Here is a 25,250-nt window from a genome sequence, read left to right as displayed (position 1 = left end):
TGAGAGCAGGCTTGGCTGTGGAAGGGCAGAACACTGGCCAGGGATTAGATGGTTGCAGTTTCATGGCAGATTAATGGGACTTGATCTGTGGTAAAGTTTACCATATGAAACAATTCCTTAAACATACTTCTCCCCCACCCTCAACATGAATCCCATATGGGACAGGAGGAATATGCTCATTATTGGCATTTTTATATTTGAGAGGCTACAGCTGGTAACACTAGTTCAGAGACCTGGCAAGCTAAGGGAAACTCTTCAATATATAGGAAAAAAATATTTTTTCCTAAATTTTCCCTCTGTACTGTGTGAGAATTTTCACAAGCTTTTCATTTTCCCCAACATTGCTGGCAGCAGAAATAGCTGTTCTGCACTTCCTTTTGTTCATATTATCTAAGAGGGTGCTAATGCTGTCACAGGAGACTGTAACAAGACCTACAGCTCTCCCTGCACGGGAACTTTTAGTATACTTTTTATTTCACTTGCATCACAGATCCACAGGATCGGTGCTATGCCCCCAGCTTTCAGAGTCTCTAGGAAGAACCCCTTCAATGTGCCAAACCCCAGCCCAAGGTGTGTCAGACTCTTCCTTCACTAGGTAAAGAATGTAGCCTCATCGCCTCCTTAGACTGAACCTCTGCTTCACACCATGAGCTGTGTTCAGCAATCCTGCTAAGACAGACTCCTGGTAGAGAGACTCATACACTCTTCAAGGATTAATGTACCTCACCAAGCATTTGCAGTGACACTCAAACAGCACTGTGAAGAGAGTCAGGTTCATTAGTCAACTGGAACATAGCCTAGCAAGTCCTTGGGTTAGCACAGCGAAATGAAGGTTAACCTATAGCCCAACAACCAACTCTTATCCCACCCCCCCAACCTCATCTTCCCAGTTGTTTGTCCCTTGACACCTAGTAACCAGTGCCCAGGTGACTGGATTTGCCATTGTCTTCTCAGATTCTCCACTGAAAAAAGACTGGCTGAGACCTACCTAGTATCATGACCCATTCAAGCTCAGACAGCTAGTAAACATTCACATCTATGTCTCTTAGCCTGTGCTGAGAGTAAACTGCCCTTTACCTAATGCCCTCCCTGCCCACTGGGTAGCCTTGTGAACTATAGGGGAAACTGAAGACGACATAGGTTTAATAAAAAAAATTACAGAAAACTCCCGTTTCATAACGTAGTCCAGCCTTCTCAGCCAACAACTAAGCCAGATTTTTGGAAGGTGTATGCGGGGAGGAGGCATGAAATGTGCAGACTACATAGTCCAAGAAAGAAATGAAGATGTGTAATCTGCAAACTGCACCACGGGACTCCCAAAGTTACACTGTTAAAATCTCTTACATCCCCCTTCCCTCTTCAAAGGAAGAGAACAAAAAAAAAAAAGAAAAGAAAAAAGTCAAAGATAGCCTTTTAATACAAATTTGTAAAATCTTACTTTAAGCAATTTTGACAAAATTTCTTAGGACATTTATAAAAGAACATTTGGTCCTTTTACAGGTCTCTCCCCTCCCCCAGTTAAATACATTTTACAACAATTAAATATATACATACAATGCAATTTTAATTAGAAAAATTATATTGCACATTACACTGAGACGTACAACATTACAAATATCAGCAAGTCATCCCAGCAGTATTTTCAACTTGGCTCTAATACTTAATTAAAAATAGATTTTCACACTATTGCCCTAAACATAAGATGTGGCCTGTGTTTTGCAATGTTTTATTTCAAAAATATTTTAAGAAGGGGGGTGCAGGGAGAAGGAAAAACTGGATCATTTGAGGAGATTGTGTCTTTCACCTTCAGGTCACTAGATTAAATCCAGTACCATAGTTACCCAAGTTTATTATTATGGGATGATGGCTATTAGGTAATTATGAAAAGCAAATTGGTGACATCAGCCCTGTTTCTAGCAGACAGGTGACTACACCCCATTTGACATCATGGCTAGTGATCTGCACTGAAGCAGTCATGGAGAGCCAACTCTTCTCCGTACTAGATGTAATGTATTAATCTAATACAAGGCTGAGGCACACCAGCTGAACAAAGCAGAGACACCTGCACTGCCTCTGCCCACACTGTACCAATTCCGCAATTAAAGAATGTCCGTCTAATTTTGGCAGTCCACATAAAAATGAAAAAAAGTGTAATTCTAAAATTAAAAACTTGAGGAAAAATAAAAACTGTACAGCCTGGTTAAACAAACTGTTCTTTTGAGAATTACCCAAATTTAACATATACTTTTATTTAACCCCCAACTGGAACTTGCATTTCAGCTCAATTTTTCAGAAGGCACAAACACTACTGTAAGTAGCAGGGCATATAATGCGTGTTCAGAGGGCTTAGCTGAGGATCGGGGACATTTTGCTGTCAGCAGAAGTAGGTCACCAGGACACGTGTTGGCATGAACTAATTGCTTACAATAAATTGTAAGCTGCAAGTTTTAGAGGCCCTATGCAGGTTTCTTTTCACATTACTCACTTTAAAGTTTCTCACTTCAAATTACCTGCTAGTTAAGAGGTCTGGCCCAGGTAGCAGCAGTTTGGAATGCCCAGATATTTTTGCTTTATGCCTTCCCCAGTAGACAGAATAGGCTTCTTAGTTATACCCTTTGCACTTAAATTAGCAGCTGAGGCTGACTGGCATCCCCAGTTAAGATTCTGTCACCTGCATTCCCCTAATACATCTTTGGTAACACCATCTCGGAAGCATGTTTTACTTTAAAATAGGCACTGAAGTGACTATGAAATATTCTAGTAATAGTTTTGAAAGCCATAATTAAGAAAAAAATACTATATAGCTCAGGATGCATCTAAATTCAAAAAGGCACCAGACCCTCATACAAGTATGTTTTGGGAACTTTACAGCTGCTACCTGTCCTAAGTCACCCTCTCCTCCCCCATTCTCAAAAGTTACCAGGTAAAAATAGGAAGACAAGATTTTGTTTCTTGAACACATGATAAATCTATTAGCAAGAACAGAAAAGTCTAGTCGGAGGTCCCTGAGATGCATCTGTATACTAAGTTAAGCATGCGCCTCATATACATGGACTTCATCACGTTTGTTAGAAATGTTTTATGAAAGCAACATATGGCTTATGAAGAACTTGATTTTTGTCATAAGACTAAGATGATCTGTACATACACACACATTTGGCTCTGTTACTTTGAAATTCCTACTGAAGTTTTAGCTCTGTTTAAAAGTAAGAAACAATGTGGTAGCTGAATACATTTTAACAGCAGTCTAAAAGAGATTTTAAAATATAGATTTAACTGATGAGAAGCACTAAAAGTAGTAACTCTTAAAATAATTTGTGTTTCAGTCTCAGCTGAAGGGATTTTTTTCCTCCTTCATGACAAATTGTCCCAAATTCATTTGCTTTCTTCTCAAGTATTCACACAATAACCCTCAAGCATGGCTGAATTGCACTTGGTACAGTTGAAGGGCAGGTGGCAACCAGCCTGTTTTCCACCCTCCCCTCCACCTCACCGCAGTTCATCATGGAGGCCCAATCACAGGGCAAGACTGCGTTACTAGTCACTATGGGCCCGACCTGTGAAATGCTGCGTACCTCCTGAAAGTTGATGAATGCACTCTACTGCTACTGTTTTCGATAGAGGCATCTCAGCATGCTGTAGGCTCTGTATGAATTCCTCAACCATGGCAATACTCATCAGCATGTACAGTATAATATTTGATTGAATTCACAGAAAAAAGATATACAGAATCCAACATTCTTTGGGATATGCATAATAGGCAACATCCTTCCGGTATTTAAACTACCAACTTCAGTTTCTTTGGGACTCAACATTGTATGACCAAGGCACTCCAAAAGTAACTGACTCCATTTAACACAAATATATTCCCACTCAAAGAAATGCTCCGTTTTTTTCATGAGGGAAGGTAAGCTTAAGGCACTAAACCCAAAAGCACTACCAACAATATAATTACTTTGTTTTCATATTGTCATATAATTGTATACTTCTTCCAGATCTCTTTACAAAAGGCATTAGAGATTAGGTACATGACAGAAATGACCTAAAGAATATTTTGAACATCTATTCAGCTAAGCAATACAAGATGAACAGCTCAGAGAGGCTTGTGCATTTCCCCTACAAAGGCACCTTGTTCTTAAATTATTGGTTTCTATAGCTAGTATGCTTTTGTGAACGTGCAATTCACGTTAAGAACACTGCTTTAAACATCTTGTGACTGTACTGAGAAACTTCTCTTTTATGACTAGGAGTTGCCTCTCAAAGCTGTTATTCTAAACAAAAACCTGCTTCAACCAAAAAACACTACAAATATTTCTACCTGAGGAACAAATAGCATTGTTATTGCTAGTCAGAACAATCCAAATGATTAAATTTGGTGATAAAATTGCACATTCCCTTTCCTTTCCATCAAAACATTTTCAATTTAGATGCTCCTTTGGAAAAAGTTTAGTATCATTTACAATACAGCTACAAAAAGGGAGCAAAATGATTTTCATGGCACATGCCAATTGCTTTTTTAAATTAAAAAAAAAGTCTCCAAGATTATCCAGCCTTCATTTGCAATACAAAGTTTGCTGTATGAAATTTTATCAGGACAGAACTCTGTTCAAATTGTATTCAGAATTCCCATTGCTTTACTACATTTCACTTTAGAAGACGATTAAAAACTCTATCAAGACCTCCTTCTCAGTTTATACTTAAATCCTTAAGAAACATAGTGGCTATTTAAGTGATTCAGTGTATGTAAGGACGTATTGCAGGTGTTCATTCGTAGATAGTTGTATCAGAATCAGAGTCCACTTTCCTCCTTGCATATTATGAAACATTACTCTGAAGAACAAATTCAGATCAAACCCACCATCTGATCAATCTGTCTCATGTAAATACTCTTCAGCGGCAATAAGTATCTTCTCTCATCAGGAACCCTATTGCACTGTGAACAAAGCAACAAATCATAAAATTCAAAACTCTTATAATCAATCATGTACATTCTCTGCACTGCAGTGTTACAATCTCAGGCACTGATCCCACAAACACTACCATGTGTCAAGCTTAGCATCATATGCAGTGGTCTCGCTGATTACTTGTGGCAGTAAGTACTGCTGTGCCTGGTAGTGTTTGGGTCCTCACTCTCCTGCCCTTCCGAACCCTGGTTAGTACCCTGCACATTCTGTCTTAGGCAAACTTCACAACAAGTAGTGTTCTCTTGGTTTGTATTTGGAGTTTTTCACATGCTGCAGCATGGAGGAGCACAGGACACTTGGAAGTTTGAACTAGTGCAAGTTACAGAGAATCCACCACTTAAAAATCTTTAAATCATGATTTGAGGACTTCAGTAACTCAATCAGAGATTAGGGGGTGTATTACATGAGTGGGTGGGTGAGGTTCTGTGGCCTGCAACATGCAGAAGGTCAGACTAAATGATCAGGATGGTCCCTTCCGGCTTTAAAGTCCAAGTCTGAGCTGGTGGTTGGGCAATGCACATAGCTGACCTCTAGGAATGAATGGAGGACACAAATTTACTCTGTGCATATCCCCTAACAATCAGGTGACAATTATTTTCTATTACTACGAAAGCGAGGACAGTTGGAGCAAGAGACCTAGGATCTGACAGGTTGTGCCATTACCTGTATTCCAAGCCATCCAGACCCATTCAGACAGGCATTCACTCTAATTTTCAAAAGTCTTGAGATGTTCAGTAATTTTTAAATATCTGAATGTAAGTTTGCTGCACAAAGTTCATTAGTTACCACTTCAAAGTTGCTTTCCTCTCCCCGATCTGTCAAGGTGTAATATTCCACCACCCCTTTCTCCAACTACACAGCCGGAGACACTTTATATACTGCTTACGTTAGAACTGGAGTTCATGGCTTTTAATTCATTAGGCTTTAGTTTTTCTGCATTCCTTTCCTCTTCTTCAGGGAAGGTATCTTGCCATAGCAAGTCACGAAAACGTTCATCCACAGACACAATGTGCCCCTCAGTAGTAAACATATATTTATTTCCAGATTTGTGCACTGGATTCTCTTCATCAAACAACTAAACAAGAGGCAAGGGAAAGAGATAAAAACATGATGCTATCTATCTAATGAAACTCATGGTTGTTACCAGGACATTCATCAAATGCATGTGCACTAATTCAACATGACACCAAACAAGTCAGTACACCAAACAACCTTTAGATTTTCTGAGATTGGAGGCACACATTTCCATTAGAGTAAAAGGAAATTATAAATTTAGGCTGGAGGTAGTTTAATTCTAAAAGTAGAGAAATTGGTGGTAGTTAGAAGATGACTACTCAGTATGAGAGCTGAATACTTTTAAGCATTCATTTTGCACTAATTTAAGTGCTCATGAAGTGTGCAGACTAAAGATTTTTCTGAGGAATTCAGAAGGTTGTATGATGAATCATTATGGCAGCCAGCCTTTCCCTTCCCCCACAGCATTGTGTCACTGGACAGTCTTTAGAACAGGTTAGGCAAGCACCTGTCGGGGACGGTCTAGAACAGTGGTCTCCTACCTTTTTATGACCAAGATCACTTTTTGATTTCAAGGGCAACCCAGAATCTACTCTGTCCCCCGTCCTTCCCCAAAGCCCCGTTCTGCTCACTCCATCTCTTCCCTCCCCCCACCGCCACTTTCACCATGCTAGGGTAGGAGGTTTAGGAGGGGATGCGGGCTCTAGGCTGGAGCCAAGGGGTTTGCAGTGTGGGAGGGGACTCTGGACTGAGCTTGGACTGGGGTGCAGGAGGGGGCGAGGGATGCAAGCTCTAGGAGGAAGTTTGGGTGCAGGATGGGGCTCTGGGCTGGGGCAGAGTGTTGGGGTGCAGGCTCCAGGAGGGGGATCAGGGTGGGGCTTGGGGTACTGGCTCTAGGGGGGTGGAAATCAGGGCTGGAGTGTGGCCTCCTACTGGTTAGCACTTACTTCCAGCAGCTCCCGGTCGACAGCGGGTGCTGCCAGGCTAAGGCAGGCTCCCTGCCTATCCTGGCCCCACACCGCTCCCACAAGGGAGCAATGCGCCCCTGTGGCTTCTGGGAGGGTAAGTGGTTCTGCACGCTGCCCTTCTCTGCAAGCACCACCCCCGCAGCTCTCCCGGATGCCTCCCACTCCTGCCCTTGGGGCATCGCTGGTCACTTCCGGGAGCAGCATGGGGCCGGGATAGGGAGTCTGCCTTAGCAGCAGCCACACTGAACTGCCAGAGATCACAATCGCCCGGGGAGATCTTCTAGGATCAACTAGTCGATCACAATCGACCGGTTGGTGACTACTAGTCCAGGAATACTTAATCCTGCCTCAGCAAGGGATGGAGGAGGGGGGATGGGTTTCATGACCTCTTAAGGGACCTTCCAGCCCTGCATTTCTACTGTTATTATTGTTGCTTGCCTGCAATCCCTGCAAGGAGGAATGGTGATAGATGTAAATACATACCAGATACAAATATTTACATGTTTCACTGAGAAAGAAGCTCTCCATCCGGTCCTCTTTTGACTTCTCTATGACATGATGCAATGTAGCATAGCCACATCTAAAATTAAATTTAGTTTGGATTTATTTCCATCCCATTTGACATTTAAGAACAACACACATTCCTAACTCCATTCACAGCAAATGCCAAACACAGGATGAAGTTAAAATTCAAGAAAGATGAGATATCTCACACTTTAAAAAGATAGATGCTTATACCACTACTGTTATTTGTGAACTAAGCCACAAATTTTGTTATACAGTACTACTCTAAAACAAATATATTGGGATAACCAGTGCAATATAATATACTTGTAGCAAGAATCCAGATTGTATGGCCATTCTCTGACCAGAGTCCTGATCTATGCCTTTACAGTTTAACAACTTCTCTGGTAAGCTGAGGAGAGCTGCCAACAGTCTCTTGGTCTTCCTTATAGCCACAATTTGGGGTATCATTAGGAATACATAAAGGCAGTTGTCATCCAGCCTAGTAGGCTACCTGCAGTTATATTTCACAAGTCTAACATATTTGGTGGTTGGATGACTTTTAAAAAGTAGTAAAAACAAATTCTGCGCCTAAAAATGTGCAAGTGAAAGATAATCTAGGGTCATTTTGCAACAGAGAGAAGCTACATTTCACAGTGTTTTATTTGGAATCACTGTATTTTAGCAGATAGGTCTAAAACCAAATTACCTGAAGTTTCCTGTATGAGTCCTGCAATAACATTAGTAAAATAGGTACCAAGCCCATACTCTAACATCAATGGCACCATTTAAGAGTAACTTTTGTTTTGACAAAAAGGTAGTCTCAAACCAAAATGTTAGTTCAGAGAACCCCTAAATTTTGATTTAGTCCAAACTTAAACTAGCGATTGGTCTTTGAGGCTAGGAATATTCCTCTTAAGAGAACTTAAGCAAGTCAGTTTCCTCCCTTTCGCCAAAAACTGACCCAATTCTCTGGAAAAATAGTATCAAGACAAAAAGAGATTATTGGAAGGATCTTTTGTTTAAAAAAATTAATAAATTTAGAAATTATTCACAACACACTCTGAATATTTCTTCTCAGTGGAAGATGCAAATTTCTACCTGAAGACAAGCCAGTTACATCACATGTATATGCTGACTCAAATAAGAACCCCCAGAATGTATTATTAAATGTAACTTTTAAGTACTTTGTCACTTTCTGAAAAAATATTTATCACCTCTTTACATTTTCAGATCATTTAGCATCTTTAAACAAATACACATTGACAGTAGACAGAACGGTAAGGACTTTGAAAACTGACTTGACTTTTGTATATTTTTCCAGACTCTGAAGAATATCCATGCCTACATGAAGGTAAAAAGGATTCTTTGTGGCCTGGGTAGACAAAGAAAAGAAAGGAAAAAAAGAAGTCAGGAATTCAAAATATTGTCAAGCTGGTATTTATTATGGTTGGGGTTTATTGGCACTATAAAGGAGTTTAGTGGAACACATTCTCAAGATAGCCATTTTTAGACAGACTATTCAGTGCCCCCACTGTTTCCTGAGGCTTGCCCCAGTGGAAAGGTCCTGTTCAGGGAAGAGAACAGATGCAGGAATCTTTGTTGGTTTTCTGGCAGAGAGATGCTGATGGTTTAAAGCAGTATTATTGTTGCCTTTGGACTACATCAGAAACTGTGCCAGGGTGAACCTGAGAGGAGAGGTGGTTACATGCCTTTGCACAGATCCTGTTTCCACTGTAACAGCTACCACACCAAGTTTAAATATTAATTCTTTCATACAAGTATTTGTTCAAGGATCTGCTACGTATGACATCTGAAAGGCGGCATTTTGACTTATAGTATAGCGTCTTTTCAAAGAAAGCAGCACATACTGTTTTACATGTGTAAAACACAGCTCGCTAGGGAGACTTTCTATATAAAAAATATTTTTGATGGGCTGGCATGAGATTTGCTGCCTGACCATGACCAAGTACATAACAGAAAAAGCAGAGGTGCATTCTGAAACCACAACACATATATAGGCCATATTCTCAAAGAATGAGAAGTACCTGGTAAAGAAGATAGGTAGATTCCACCAACTCTGGCCTCAGCGGATAGAAAAGGACATCTGGTGCCTGTAACTGCCAGTTGTACCTCTCTGGAAGAGCTCCATATCGTTTCCATATGGCATAATAGAAGGCATGGAGACAAATAGCATCTTCGACGTCTCCTATTAAAACCTAGAAATAATTAACAGCTATAAACATGTGCATGTAAGAAACAGTATGCTAACACAACGAAGAGACAGTAATTCACTTTCATCCCACATATTGCATTGTATGCCTAGAAGTAACATACGCCTCAAGGAGGGAAGAGGCCCGAATAAAAGCAGAGTCATGCTGTTAGTTCATTCACACCAGAAACATTGGCATGAGGGAGCTTATATCAACACATCACAGATCCCTAAAATGATAAAATTAGCATCAGAATTAATTCTTGAAATTTGGGGACTAGTTTAAGTCTAGTGAAGTGCAGGCCATGCTTCTCAGCACGGCTTTGCTGATACTCATAGACTCAGACTCCAGGACTGGAAGGGAACTCGAGAGGTCATCGAGTCCAGTCCCCTGCCCTCATGGCAGGACCAAATATTGTCTAGACCATCCCTAATAGACATTTATCTAACCTACTCTTAAATATCTCCAGAGATGGAGATTCCACAACTTCCCTAGGCAATCTATTCCAGTGTTTAACTACCCTGACAGTTAGGAACTTTTTCCTAATGTCCAACCTAAATCTCCCTTGCTGCAGTTTAAGCCCATTGCTTCTTGTTCTATCGCTGGAGGCTAAGGTGAACAAGTTTTCTCCCTCCTCCTGATGACACCCTTTTAGATACAGTTCAGTCTTAGGCAGAGTTACCCTACTATCTAGTCTTGGTCCTCTCTTTTGCAGACAGTCAGCCATGACACACTGGTTGCTGGGTTTGCAGGGGACTCCCAAGATATGGTCAGACCAAAGGCCTGAACTCCATGGGTGCTCCAGCCCTGGAGCACCCATAGAAAAAAATTAGTGGGTGTTTAGCACCCACTGGCAGTCAGCTCTCCGCTACCCTACCAGTGCTTCCTGCTCACCGGTGGCCCAAATGATCCCTTCCCTTCCCCTTCCACCCGCCACAGATCAGCTATTTTGTGGCATGCGCCGGGGAGGAGGCGGCAGCGGCTGAGCAGGGGTTGAGCACCCCCAGGGAAAGGAAGAAACCGGTACCTGTGGTTCAGACTCTGACAGAACTAGCATTAAAACAAACATTTCTAATAAACCAACCCACCGCACTACCTAATCGCCAAAAAACTGAAAATTGAGATTACCTGTAGTCCAGGAAAAAAGGCTTGCAGAGAATCAATCCAGGTGTTCATCAGCTGCCCACTGAACATATTTACGTTAACATAGAGAGGAGGGTCTCCTTCACCTTCATTACAGGCTTCCCGTCTGCAAAACAACCATAACAACACATGAATGTTTCATTTTCAGCAGAGAACAAGGCATGTTAATGCTAAATTGTTACAACACTGCCATAACTTACAACTATCACAGAAACCGTGAATTCTACAGATGTGGGGATACTATTTTTTTTTTTTGAGCCTATATAATAAATTAGAAAAACAGGGTTAATCCCATATAATATTATTTATATCAATTCAGAGCCTAATCCTACTCTCACAAACATCAATGGGAGCCTTATCTCTGACACAGCAAGGGTAAGATTGGGCCCTAAACAAGCATGTACAATATTGTTTCTCTCTCTTACATGCACCCACACTCCCTTCCCTCCCTCTGGGGTGGTCTCTTTTTTTTACTACTGTACCAAGTAATAAATACTGGTTTAAATGTACAGTGATTTACCATTTCTCTTCTCCTCTCCCCCATCAACTGATCTATATAAGAGTACTATTGGTGCAAATTTCAAACAACGGTGGCCAGATAATTACATCAAGAAAAAAATGTTTGAGGGCACAGTTTCTCCAAAGACAGCAGCTGATACTATACAACTTATAACCCAGCACTGGAGGGTTTGTATGTTTAAGAAAAATGATAGCTGTGGGAAACATACCCCCTTCTTAAGTAGTTCTGAATACTTCGATATGCATCATTGAACATCTCTAGGTCTTCCTTTTTTCCAAAAAGAATGTAAGACTTCAATAGATACTCATAGAACGAATCCAAACCTGCTCCTAAGCCACTTTGCTTTCCAACCCAATGGCCAGTTTGAATATTCACGACATTTCCTTCAGGGATAGACAGAAAGACAAAGATTTATGTCTAAAACATTTCCTGGTGCATTTTTTAGTTGAAGCACAGGTGACAACTCGTTTTTAAAGTTCCAATTCTTGACCTGCACATATTCAAGTTACAAAATAACTATAAGGAAAAAGTATTGTAAAAAAGTTAATGCTTGTTTGCTCAAGAAACTAATTAAGCTTAGTACTCTCATGCAGTTATTCCAAGACTAAAGGTCCTATCCTGCAGCCTTTACACACATGCTATTTTAATTTATGTTAATGAGGGCTACATATGTAGGAACTTCAAGTTTGTGCCATACTCAGAAACTGATTTCACAATTGTGTTTTTTTTGGAAAAATCCAACCATCAGGGGTGTGTGTCCTGGATCTCTATGATGCTTTCCCTGTACATCCACAGAACATCACAGACTGATAATAAGCGTACATATGTAGAGAGCTCACAATATCCAAGTCAGAGAGAAGATAAGTGGTGCCCTTTATATACTGGAGAATGTGAGAAGCACTACTGTGCAGGAAGTCAGGAAACTAAAAATAGAAGGATGGGAGACAAGACAGTTAATACATCCTGTTCTGACTGAAGCAACTAAGACATCTGGAAAGCACATGGGAGCCTTTAAGTACCTAATAGTCCAGTGTCATTGCTCCTAAGACTCCACAGAGCTTTAACAGCTCGCCGTGCCACCCATTCAAATGTGGAATCTCCAAGCAGCCGGCTAAGAATGCCAAACTCCACCAACAAAGAGCCAGCTCCTGCAGTACACGTCTCATTATTGCTGTTAGGAGGGACTCCCGTCTTTAGATTCACCTGTGAAACAGAAACAGGAGCTTCAGTTGCATGACCTGTTGAGCAACGAGCGCTACAATGTTCTAAGTTCCACTCTTAGCTGTTATTATAGATGCCAGGCTTTTTAACAGAGTGTGCATTAGTTACATATAGTGAAAAGATTAACTTCCCGCCAATTGGAGCCAGAGCTAAATGAATTGCAATTCGAGTTCAAACTTCAGTGCCTGAAATTAGATGTCTAAGTAGGATTCACATGCCTAAGTAAGTAGAAGTGCTAAGCACACAATTACTAAACTGCAAGTGCTCAGCACCAATGAAATTCAGGTGCTTAATTTTGTGCATTTAGGTTTGTAAACTGTGAATTACAGCTTTACTCTTCTGTGCACCTCAACTTGTTCCCTCATTCCTGGGAATGAAAGGACACAGACAGACAATCTCTTTATACTACATACATGGTTATGTATACGTCCACACTACATGCAGTAGATGCAAACATAACAGCACAAAACAACAACAATAATCCTTTAAAATACATTTGGTTGTTGTGAAGAAGAGAAGTATATCCCAATAAAGAAGACTGAGGTAGGACACCACATTTCATCTGCAGAATAGGTGCTCCACTCTGAAACTGCAACATTGTAGCTAGAAACAATTACCTAAATGATGTGTTAATCTTCTGCTATGAGATGCTATGCATCTTTCAAGGAAAATCATCTTTCTGCAGTATCCGCACTTAAGTCCATTATTACTTTACGGCAGAGATAACGTTCTCATTCTCAACAGTATTTAGTGGGAATCTCATAATTCTGCACATTTGAAGAAATATTCTGCTTTCATAGTCGAATAAAGACTCTCAGTGGCAGAGATAACTTAGATCTGCAGCAGCTGCAAGAGGCCCTCACCAATGGCATATAGTTTTATCTGCACAAGAGAGCTAAGAAACAAATGGCCATCAAGATAGGATTGCCATCTCTGCCCTATAAGAATCATTTCCCATTAGTTCGAGGGCACTCCTGCTACCCACCATACTGCATTCATTCTGCAAAGCAGCACTGTTCACAAGCACTAAATTCCAGGCCTTGAAAAATTTACTTGCTACCTGCGAGCCCAAGGATTAAGCTTAAAAGCCAGAATGAAAGACATCTGACCTGCCATACTGCATGCACACACACACACTAATTGTAAAGAAACTGTTTTTATTCAGTAAGATTAATTTAATGATGCATGAACAGAAGCTAACTGGCAATAAGTTACTTTAAAAAAACCCACAAACCTCTTGTTCGTGTCCTACTCATTAACCTTTCTTGGCTTCAGTGCACCTCCTAGATGACCTCCTGAGGTCCCTTCCAATCCTGATATTCTATGATTTTCTTCAGGTATATCACTAGATACATTTACCTGTGCTGTCTTCAGTTCCTACCCCCACTCCCTCATTTCCTGGCTGCCATGATAGTGGTGGAGAATCAAGGGGTATCTTCTCTACTTTTCTGCTCTCCCAGCCTTCACTTCATTGCTTCCTCTGGGGCAGCCCTTGAACAGCACTATATGGATGCACTGGACTTTCTCCAAGAGCAACCCATCAGAGTTGTCAATTTCCTTGCAAATTTCATTACTGCCCACAATGTTCGGAGGAGCAAAAACTAAGACACTTGTTAGACAGGCTCTAATACCATGGAATTGAAAACTGACAACAGATCTGGTTGGAAAAAGTGCAATAAGAATTCTTCCCTTGCTCCAGGATTTTAAGAATATCAATATTCAGAAAGTTTTGAATCACTATATAGTTGGCCAAAACGTGGGAGGAAGTTTTCACCAAAAAAAAAAAAAAAAATCAACGTTTTTCCTGTTCCTTCCTTAGCCTCCACCCGTTTCAAACAGATGAACCTGGCAAAGAAGTCAATTTGCGGACTCAGGAAAAAGAGACTGCATTGATTTACTGTTCAACATTGGAATGTTTCCTTTGCAACACTAAAGACTAGAAACATTTTAAGCAAAAGCCTGGATTCTGCAGCTGTTGATGGCTTTCAACTTGCTATAGGAGAGTAAATTTTTCTAACTCAGCTAAGGTCATTTAAGTTACATATATATATATAAAAATAAAACTGTAAATGTCAGTGGTAAGCCAGCTGCCATGCATTACTTCTCATTTTAGACTGCTGATATAATACATAATAATTTAAACTAATTTAGTGTCCATGCTTCTATTCTGGATGTGCATTATTTTGGTATTATTTCACTGATGCTACCGAAGTAACTCTACAGACATGCCTCCCTACATGATAACAGTTAACAATTTTAGTTGGGACCTTCTAAATTAAAATATTTAATGTATACTGTACTTTAAAGTCAACACATAGCACCTTGAGTAATGAGGAAGAGTTAGAAATAAGTCTGTACAGTTTGGCTAGAGTAAAGGAGAGAGAATGTAACTACCTATTCTACATTCTCTAAACAAAAAAGTTTAGGCATATCAGAGAAGTTAAGTTTTTAATCTTTAGCCTGGCATCTACAGAGGGGATAAATGGCCTCAAAACAAATCTGCACAATACTGGAAAATATAGTAAGTCACATTTGATGCCAACAGCTGTACCTTTTAGACAAAAGAAAGATTTCACTACTGTAAAAACAGACGTTGCATCTCCTTACAAAGATAAGCATAAGGAAGTTACCCCTGTATATCAGTATAGATTGTATCACACCTACCCGAGGATAGGGAATTCCAGTTTTGGTGTTCTCAAATGCAGGTAGCAGCCTCACTGCCAGGTCGCGAGCCATATGTAAGAGTTCATCATCATAATCTTTAATGGTCATGTCACCAAAGGGTTGCTTGGTATCTGTAATTATTATGTGGGCAGAGAGCAGACTTCCCAAAACCCTATTGGAAGAGAGATTGCAGAACGTTTAAAAAAAACCCACAGAATTCGCAATATGAATCTAATATCCTGCCTCTTACAGTGTGCCAATACCTAATGCTACAAAAGAACATGAGCAAACTTGGTAAAACTCCATCGATCTGAAGGTTAGGTCCTATCATAAACTGAAATTCAATAAACTGCCTCCAGTCTTAGCTGTCTATCTCAACATCTCCATTCACAATACATTAATTTTCTTTTTAGTTTTACTATACAAACAGATTTAGTTCAACTGTGAGAACATTTATAAGAATCCTGGCACACAGTGCCAAGCTTAAAAAATGAGCCATCAGTCAGAGAAGTGAAAGACTATTATATAGTTGAAAAAGAGGAGTGATTCAGAGAGGACGTAACCACTGCAAAGCTGTAATGAGTTGGGGAAAGAAGGTGGCATCCTCTCTCTCTCTCACACACACACCCCTAGCTCCCCACATTCCTGCACCATTAAATTATACAATGCAGAAGGAATAACTTCAGTCCTGGGCTGCAGAGATTCATTTGGGATTCACAGACCAAGCACAATGAATGGAGAGCTTGCACTCTTGGAAAGAGCCCTATAACTCCCTCCCTCAGGATTTGATTAGGCAGGGACTTTTGCTCTTGTTAGTACAGCTCCACCTTGATACAGTGTCAACATCTGCAAGTTCAAATGAAACAGGGCTATGAACCAAATCAAAAGTTTTTAAAAAGACTTTTTAAAAGCAGGTTAGAGAGCACAATGTGTCTTCCCACAATGTTAATTAACTCAAGATAAGACAATAAAATGAGATTGTAACGGAACTATAAATGAGGACAAAAATATCCAAATTTAACCCATGAGACCTTTCCTGAAATACCAGTTATACACAAAATTAGAATAAAAATGAATTTTGGGAAGATAGTAATCAATATCAATCCTTTGGTCCCAACTAGGCTGAATCAGGTGATATTTAAGACATCCTGCACAGCACATATTTTCAAATGTCTAGGAGAAGAAAAGAAAGGAGAGAGGCGAGAGGAATTCTAGTGTTGGGAAATTATTTTTCTTTTATTTTGCATGGTTTGCAGATTATAGATTACAGTGAATGGCACTGCTGAACTTGACTTATACTGGAGTGTTACTTGGATGTGGGGATTTCAGATATGCCAAGCCTGTCTACAATATATTGACAGAAGCCCCTTTTTAGGGAGCACAACAACATATTTTATATGAATACCCTGAATAAACTCTCCAAAAAAAGTGGTCAGCTGTCCAAATATTATCTTGCAATTTGAAAAGACTGAGCAAGCAGCACTAGAAGACTACCTTAAAAATGATCTCCATAACACACTTGCCTTTTGTTTTAACCCTGACACTTAACAGCAAAAAAACAATAGTGGCACTTGAAAGACAGTTCACTGAGTACAACTTCTAGTCACTCTGAGACTAACAATACCTAGCGAACAATTAGGAAGCAATGAAGTTTTTTGGACCAGTAAGTTTCTTTTTGAGCAAAGAAACCTCTCTGAGTCATTCCTACACACATGTAAAATCTCAGCTAATTAGTCAGATTTTTATGACCACATACCTGATTGTTGCCTCAAAGACTTGGACTGTAGAATCTTTGTCAAACGAGACTGTGTCAATCACTAACTTCACCGCTTTCTGGAACTCTGAAGAATTTCCCATTATCTTCAACATGAAAGAAAAATATTGAAGAACAAAGAGGTCGATCAGGTTATTGCACAGAAGAAAAGAGAATTAATGCAGTTTTTATTTTAAGCCACAAATGTGTCATCTGGGTAGAGAATGGTGGTTTTGATATTCCAAGTCAGTGTTTCTATTTATAAACACTAACTTGTCCCCTAACCCCTGTACAGCACATTTTTGAAACTTATTCCATTACACAAGCCAAGAATACTTCACTAAGTAGTTGCAGTGGAAGTACAAAAGGGTATCTAGAACTGTTACAATACATTTTGCCCTTTTTAAATAATACACTTATTTCCCCCTCCTCCGTCAAAACAGCATTCCGAGTCACCTCACTCAGCACAAGATAATAAAAACATCTAAAAATCGACAAGTCGGCCCTTCCTTGCCTTGTATATTTACTACGCTCTTTTGTTCATTTACGCTAGTATGTGTTGATACTCATATGCCTTCAGTTTGTGTTTTAAGATCTGTCTGCATTTCTTACAATCGGCATACTACAAGGGGGAAACAAAGCAATGCTTAGTTAACTTTACCCAATGCTAGCAAGGTCTGTGCTAACACCACCTGCAAATAGATGTAGTTATATTGCTTATTTCAAAAACATTAGTGACAGGAAATTAGAGGAATTTTTTTCTGTGTAGAGGGAAACTTAAAAACAGCCACATTTCCTGTAGAAGCTCAAGAGTTGACAAAATATACAAAATAAAATTATTTCCACCACAACCATGGATACTGACACCGAGAGTTTTAAAATCAAATTCTCACACTGCTTTTACACTGGTGGAACTCCATTAACATTGTGGAAGTTACTCCAGCTGTATGCCAGGGTGAGAGGTGAATTCAGCCGTTCCATGAGGCCTCAAGTCCAGCTCAGAGTTTGTTTTCTATGAAGATAAACAGAACTGGTTTTCCTCCCTCCCCCACTTAATTTTCAGCTTCCCACATGTAGCTATAGAACCTGCCCCTTTAAAAAAGAAATTAATGTTATAGATTCTGTTAGGGCAGTACCCAATTCATTATTTGGGGTGTTCTTGACCAAGTTAAAAGGTGCTGGCCACCAAAGGCTTGTTTAAGGACACAGAAAATCTGTCTTACTGCATTTTTCATATAGTAATGCTACCACCAGAGGCTAATGCAAAACACTAGCAGCATGAGGAAAGGGACATCAATATACTCCACTTTATTAACATAGCTGCATTAGTGTTGTGACAGCGACATGGGGTCTATTTTAGCAGCTATGCCACCTTGTGTTGTGATTGTGAGGCCCCAGGAATAGATGTTTTAGAAACAGATTAATAATGTTTGTGTTTAGTAATCAGTCTGATTTATACAGTATTTGTTATGGCATATATTTTTGTTAATGGTGAACTAAATTATGTAATAAGAGAAATGGAGCTGCTCCTTTAAGAACAGCATGAGGGCACAATGAGTGAGTTACAGTGGGACTAGCCAGTATTCAGAACGAGAGCTGCTACTGCAAGAGGAGGCTGGCTTGTAGCTGTGAATTGAGGAAGTCTCTGTCTGCAAGAACCTCCTAAAGGAAAAGGTTTGAATCTCAGAAGAAAGCAGCCTTGTGACTAAGGGTGAATGGTATTTCAAGTTAAGCAGGTTTAGTTCTTGGTTGAAAACCTCAACAGGAAAAACAGCCTACAGATGCTATGCAAGAAGCAGTGGATATTTACTGGGGGCACTCTCTTACCAGTATTGAGCCAATGATCTAGTGTGGTCCTGAACAGCAGCATACTGCTGGACATGAGAGGAAACTAAAAACACAAGTGGACCTGTGGCCATTAAATATACCATATCACTTTATTTTTAAAACCAAACATCAGAAATATCGACATTCATTTTTTTGAAAGCCGGATTCAAGCTTTGGGTATGTGTGTTTTAAGGTCCCCTCTACCATTTCAGTTAAAAAACATTTTTCCTCTCATTTCCTGCTTTAAGTTCTGTAAATCATTGCTGTGTTCCAGCAGACAGCTGCAGCTTTTCACCACAGAGTACGTATCCATTTTAGTGATGAGGAAGTGCTTTAGTTTGCAAAAATTTCTAAAAGATCACAGTGCAAGACAGTATATAGAAGAAAAATATACAACTGCAGAATTCATTTACAGAAGATATTGTCCATCCAATGGATGTGGACAAATAGTAATTATCTGACTGAAGCATCTAGTTTAAATAAAAACCTGATCATGCAATGCAAAAAATGAGACTATGGAAAGGCTGTACTCAGGACTTCATAAAGTTTGAAAACACTTCACAAAAGAGAAAAAGCCTACCATGTAAAACCAAGAAGGTGCAGAGAACACAATCACGTACTATATTTAAGCAAAGGAGGGGGCAGGGTACGCGTAAGTGGTCAACACGTAACCATGTTTGTTACACTGAAGCAGGTATAGAATGAGGCCATGTCACCACAGCTTAGATGCTTTCTACAGCAATGGAAGGGGTTTTCCTGTTTCCGAGAGGTCAACTAGGTCGATGGAAGAATTCTGGATTTTTCACACTCCTGCACTGCATAGCTATGTTGACCTAAATTTTAAGGGTAGAGTAGGCCTGATAATACAAGTCAATGAAAGAGGAGACTTACAAAAGTGATCCAGACTTATTACAGCCACAAGAGCCAGGAGCTTGGGATAGTGAAGGAACCAAGCCAGGAAGAGAACCATGTATTCCAAGACCATCTTGAATCTCCTACTCCCCTCAAGCCTCCTCCCCAACTGATTTTACTCTTTTTCAGGCAGTCCCTCTGACCCCAGTTAAGACACTGCCATCAGGTTTTAATTAGCAAAGACTCATCACTGACAATACTACTCAGGTGCATTAAAACAGATTTAACTCAATTAGCAAAATTCAGTTTGTTCTTTTCAATTTCCTATGCTACTCTTTTCTCTCCTGGTGATTTCTATCTACTTAGATTGATTCAAAGAACTGCAATTTCAAAAATTCTAGAGCTTCATCCATTTAACACATGTACAGTGTCTGTACAGCTTGAGAATGCTTTATAGAACTATTGCTATTAAAGATTACCTCTGACACAATCAACAATTGAGGTCTGGACAAGATGTTAAAGATCCTCCGTTTTATCTCCTTTAGTCTTTTCCATAATGAGTGGCTAGCCTTTCCCCACTGCCACTTGTCTTCCTTCCCTCCCTCAAAAAAAGAACAGGAATACTTGTGGCACCTTAGAGACTAACAGATTTATTTCAGCATGAGCTTTCATGAGCTACAGCCTCAAAAAAGCAATTCTAGTCACCATCCATGTCCTCTTGGAAAATACTTAAGCCACTGCAACTTGTGGGTTCTTACCCCCTGCTAAGAAATTTAAGATATGTACTTTTGTATTTTGACAACTCACCGCCAGGGTATCCAGTGCATCGATCAGAGTTAGAGAGTAGTTTCCCAAGACATCATTGATATTCAGATTTGAACTGAAACAAATACAGTTAAATGTTACATGATTGTAAATAGATAGTTCTATCACCCCACTAAAAGATAAATCTTAAAAAAATTAACCAGGCAACACTCTCTGTTATAAAGTCTGAGAATAAGCTGCCAATCATATGTATTTGGGTATTTAATTATTTCCAGGCATACAAGACATTACTTAGGGGAAGTGTACGAGTCTCATGCTGCTAAGAAGTTTGCTTTGGATTCCCATGGGGATAAAATTGAGCCCTATGACCCTGTCTTGACTGACAAAAAAAGTACTTTTCAACAGGTTACAAAGGCCTCTCACTCCTCTTCAGGACTCAAGCTGATACATTTGAAGGCGCTTCTGATGCATTATTGTAGCCTAGGCTCTCTCCAGACTACAATATAGTGAATTTACTCAACCTCTTCCTCCCCCCAGTCCCTTTTTTTTTCTGCCAAGGGACTAGAGAAAGGCATGGTGGAGCTCAAACTGTTTTTCAAGTCTAGCATGTCACTTTTGTCTTCTCTATTTGTCTCAAGTTCAAGATGTCTTCTTAAAAAAAAAAAAGTGTATTCATTGTACAGCCTTTTCACATTGAATTGTTTGTTTTATCAAAATAAATATGGTTGACTGGATTAGTTTGTTGCAGTCATCCATTTCACTGTATGTAAGACATTGTGAGCAGAACTATATACAGGTCAGATGGGCATATTGTTACATCTTTAACAAATCTGGAATTGTTATTTTAAACAAAAAAGTGGGGGCGGGGAAGTATTGCATTGGAGACCAAGTGTTCAGCTTATGTGATTAAGAAGAGTTAAATACAGGCCTGTTACAGTAGTAAAACCTCTACCATGTAAACAGGTAACACAGTTGAAATGAAGTTGTTGGGTAAATGTATATCTGCAGCAGTTACAAATGCGTCTTTATTCATTATAAAGAATGGCAAGTCTCTAAAGTGGTTTCTTTAAAAATTTACCAGCTTTCTTTTTAAAAAAACTACAATTCTTAAGAGTCCAGACCTTCAATGGGCTTTCAATCAGGTTACTAATCTACAGAGTGTGTCATTATTCAAAGGTTTTAAATCAACAGTAGGAACTGAGACTTTACAGAGTACATTGCACACTGCACACATTTGCTATTTGTTGTGGATAAAGAGAACATACAGGCATGCAAACATCTATGAGCTGAGAACTACAAAATTACCAGAAAGGAAACTGCACAAAGCTGGTTAACCGGGTGAACAGAGGCTTTCCTTCAGAGAGGATTTCTGATGTAGTAATAGCAACCATAACAAGACAGTCATGGATGTTTTACTATCAGCACAAATTTTCTGAAATCTGAATGTGATTCTCGCCCTGGGCAGTCCTAAATATTCTGTGTACATTTTATAGGACAGCTGCTTTAGCTCTCTTCTGCCATCAGTGAATAGCTATTTCTAAAGAAAATGATGTCTGATTGAAAACAGCTCTCTCTAGAATGAGAGCATGTTAACTTGTTCTCATTTCTCAAAGCTAGAACTCAGTGGCAATTCTAAGCAATGGCCTAGGTTTACGTTGACTCAACACTAAGCATTTGCAGTATTACCAGTTAGTGCTACTAAAGTGTTTCCATTCTGCTTCCAAAAACTAATAATTTCCTTACAAGCACACATTTGAGATTAGAAACAATGCTCAAAGCCAAGCCAGTTCTCTATATATATCACAAGATACCTGGGCCATGATATAATTCTATTTGGATTCATTGAGGATTCTTTATCCAGACCACATATACAAGTTAATTCAGCTACATTAAAAGAAGGAAATTATTGTCCAAGTCACTAGCCTTAAAAACAGGCTAACCAAATCTCACTATTATATAAGAACGACCATATTGGGTCAGACCAAAAGGCCCATCTTGCCCAGTATCTGGTCTTCCAATAATGACCAATGATAAGTGCCCCAGTGGAAATGAACAGAACATATAATCATCAAGCGATATGCTCCCTTCCATACACACAAAAGTAATGTAAACCAGAAGTAAAGGACTAGGTAATTTCGGACCCAAGAAGTACTTTTCTGTCATACTGAATTATTGCTCTTTAACATTCTAACATGGTACTGGGTGGAGATAGGAAATACAAAGCAGAAAACATGCCATTTATCATAACTTGACTGGACACAAGATTTTTAAAGTTACAGTTTGCTCTTTGGCAGGTATAGCAATGCTTGCTGTGTTTTCCAAGACGAAGCTAAACATATGTGACTTGAGGCATAATCCTAGAATTTAAAAGCATTATGAGGATTTAGCTGTCCTATGCACATGAAAGTCAATGCAAGTCACACACAATTCCCTATAAAAGTTTAGGAGCTAGCTACTTCACATCTCTGCACTGCCAACTTCAATTTCTACAATCAATTATCTGGTTACAACTATGTTTTAAAATAGATGGGATAGAATTAATGCTCACCTCCTGAATAACCTGCAGATAGGTGTAAAGGGGAGGGTAGCCTTGGACTTCGACTGGTTTAACACTAAACACTTCCTGGAGTTATTGGGGCTTCTAGTTAAACTACATAGGCTGGCAGGCTGCTACTGTACACGTCTTCATCTACAGATATACACTAGGAGAGACAGAGATACCACAACAGGAACATACATATTAGAGCAACAATAAGAATATGAAGAAATGCACAGAGAAATTGAGGACGCTCTTCAGTTACTGATAGACGCAACTAGAGCGAGGAGCCATAGTAGAGAAATTAGCTTGTTGCACTACTCTGCACTCTGGAGCTGCTGCCATGCTGCTTCCCAGAGGTGGCTGCATGTCCAGGAGGAATGAAGTGATTCTTGGGAACAGTTTGTAAAGTAACCGCAATTCTTTAACGCAAAAGGCACCATGTAAAAGTGACAGTATCCTTGGGCTCTGCATGGTTGGAGCAGAGGGTGTGCATGACACAGCTGGGCCCCCTAAGCAGCCACAACCACCAAGGGACAGGGAAATGAACCAGGAATCCACGGCCAGATCTCTCCAAGCAGCTCTCCTCCATCCCCCACCACTAGACAGGCTTCTCTGCTCCCCAAAGCCCCACCTGCCAGCCCCCAGACCCCCTTTCCCTCCCCTAGCCACCATCTTGACAACCCCCTGCTGCTCACCAAGCCCCCATCCTGCCACAACACCAAACCCCTTCTCACCCAAACCACCTCCCTGCCTGCCCACCAACCAAATCTTCTCTCCCTCCCAGCCCCCATCTCAACAGCCCCAGCACATCCTCACCAAACCCCCACCCTGCCAGCCCCCTCTTCCCTCCCCTACCCCATTTTAAAGCCCCCCACCTCCTCACCAAACCCCCACCCTGCCAGCCTCCTCCCACCCTAGTCCCCTCTTCCCTCCCCTACCCTATTTTAAAGCCCCCCACCTCATCAAACCCCCACCCTAGTTCCCTCTTCCCTCTCCTACACCATTTTAACCCCCACCTCCTCACCAAACCATCCTGCCAGCCCCCTCTCACCCTAGTCCCCTTCCCTCTCCTACCCCCATTTTAACCCCCACTTCCTCACCAAATCCCCACCCTGCCAGCCCTCTCCCACTCTAAACCCCTCCTCCCTCCCCTCCTCCCATTTTAACCCCCCACCTCACCAAACCCCCACCCTGCCAGCCCCCTCCCACTCTAGTCCTGTCCTCCCTCCCCAACCCCTATTTTAACTCCCCCACCTCCTCACCAAATCCCCCACCCTGCCAGTCCCCTCCTCTCTCCCCTACCCCCATTTTAACCCCCACCCTGCCAGCCCCCTCCCACTCTAGTCTCCTCCTCCCTCCCCTACCCCCATTTCAACCCCCACCCTGCCAGCCCCCTCCCACTCTAGTCCCCTCCTCCCTCCCCAACCCCCATTTTAACTCCCCCACCTCCTCACCAAACCCCACCCCCTCTCCTCGGCCCCCCGCCGCCGCGCCCTTCTCCCCTCCCCCCGCCGCGCACTCACGGGTCGGCGCGGTCGGGGCCGCGGCCGCGGCAGTGCACGGGGTTCAGCTCGTCCTGCGGGAACGCGTGCCGCATGTAGTTGTCGTAGCCGAAGGCGAACATGCCGCGGGCCGCGTCGCGGAGCTGGACCCGCAGCTGCGGGGGGAAGGCGCCGCTGTAGCGCTTCTCGTACTCATCGCCGCCGGCCGGGCCGCAGCCGCCGCCCCCGCCCCGGAGCAGGCAGCCCCAGTGCGCGCGGCCGCAGCGCCCGGCGGCCCGCGGCCAGGGCGGGTGCGGGGCCCCGCGCGGCGGGAGGGCGAAGGGGAAGCGCTGGTGGAAGCTCAGGCCGGGCCCCAGCGCGGACACCAGCCACAGCAGCCCGTGGAGCCCCAGCCTCAGCAGCAGCAGGCCCAGCACCAGCGACCGCCATTGCATGGTCGCGCGCTGCCCACGCTCATAGCTCAAAGGGACCCCGCCGCCAGAGGCGAACCCCGACTCTCCCCTGCAGCACAGCCACCAGCGGGGAGGGACGGGACATATTGACAAGAGAGGAAATAAGGCCGCCCCCCTGCCGGGTCCTGGTTGGTCAGCTTCGCCCCCTACGTCCCCTGGCTGGGGCAGCCCTCTTCGCTCATAGGCTACGGCGGGATGTCAATCACAGGGAGAGACATTGCCCCACTCTGAGGATGCGGCGGCTCGCACGTAAGGCGCCCCGGGGCGGGGCGGGGCCGAGGCCGGCGAGCTGTCGTGGCAAGCTGGGTCCGTGGCGTGGCCGTGGGGAGCTGTCCGCCAATGGCGGAGC

The 25,250-nt window shown here is 41.7% G+C and overlaps 1 protein-coding gene across 2 annotated transcripts; it reads right to left on the bottom strand.

Moving 5' to 3' along the window:
• Window positions 1-1,399: 1,399 nt before the first annotated feature.
• Window positions 1,400-24,975, bottom strand: EDEM1 (ER degradation enhancing alpha-mannosidase like protein 1). Of its 2 annotated transcripts, XM_050957397.1 has the most exons (13): window positions 24,471-24,569; window positions 22,957-23,110; window positions 20,451-20,523; window positions 16,968-17,071; window positions 15,212-15,383; window positions 12,346-12,529; window positions 11,535-11,709; window positions 10,792-10,912; window positions 9,499-9,669; window positions 8,752-8,825; window positions 7,430-7,526; window positions 5,851-6,039; window positions 1,400-4,933 (listed from the first exon to the last, which is right to left on the bottom strand). In XM_050957397.1, exons 4-13 carry the CDS (start codon window positions 17,066-17,068, stop codon window positions 4,844-4,846), a joined length of 1,374 nt encoding a protein of 457 aa, XP_050813354.1. In that variant the 5' UTR covers window positions 17,069-17,071; window positions 20,451-20,523; window positions 22,957-23,110; window positions 24,471-24,569; the 3' UTR covers window positions 1,400-4,843. The 2 variants fall into 2 exon arrangements, with proteins under 2 accessions (XP_050813354.1, XP_050813353.1); XM_050957396.1 differs by lacking the exon at window positions 22,957-23,110 and having other exon boundaries at window positions 24,471-24,975.
• Window positions 24,976-25,250: the final 275 nt, after the last annotated feature.

The sequence above is a fragment of the Gopherus flavomarginatus genome, chromosome 6 (genome assembly GCF_025201925.1).
Source record: "Gopherus flavomarginatus isolate rGopFla2 chromosome 6, rGopFla2.mat.asm, whole genome shotgun sequence".
Classification (NCBI taxonomy): Eukaryota; Metazoa; Chordata; order Testudines; family Testudinidae; genus Gopherus; species Gopherus flavomarginatus.
Note: the sequence above shows the minus strand (reverse complement) of the source record. Positions and strands in the feature narration are given on the sequence as shown.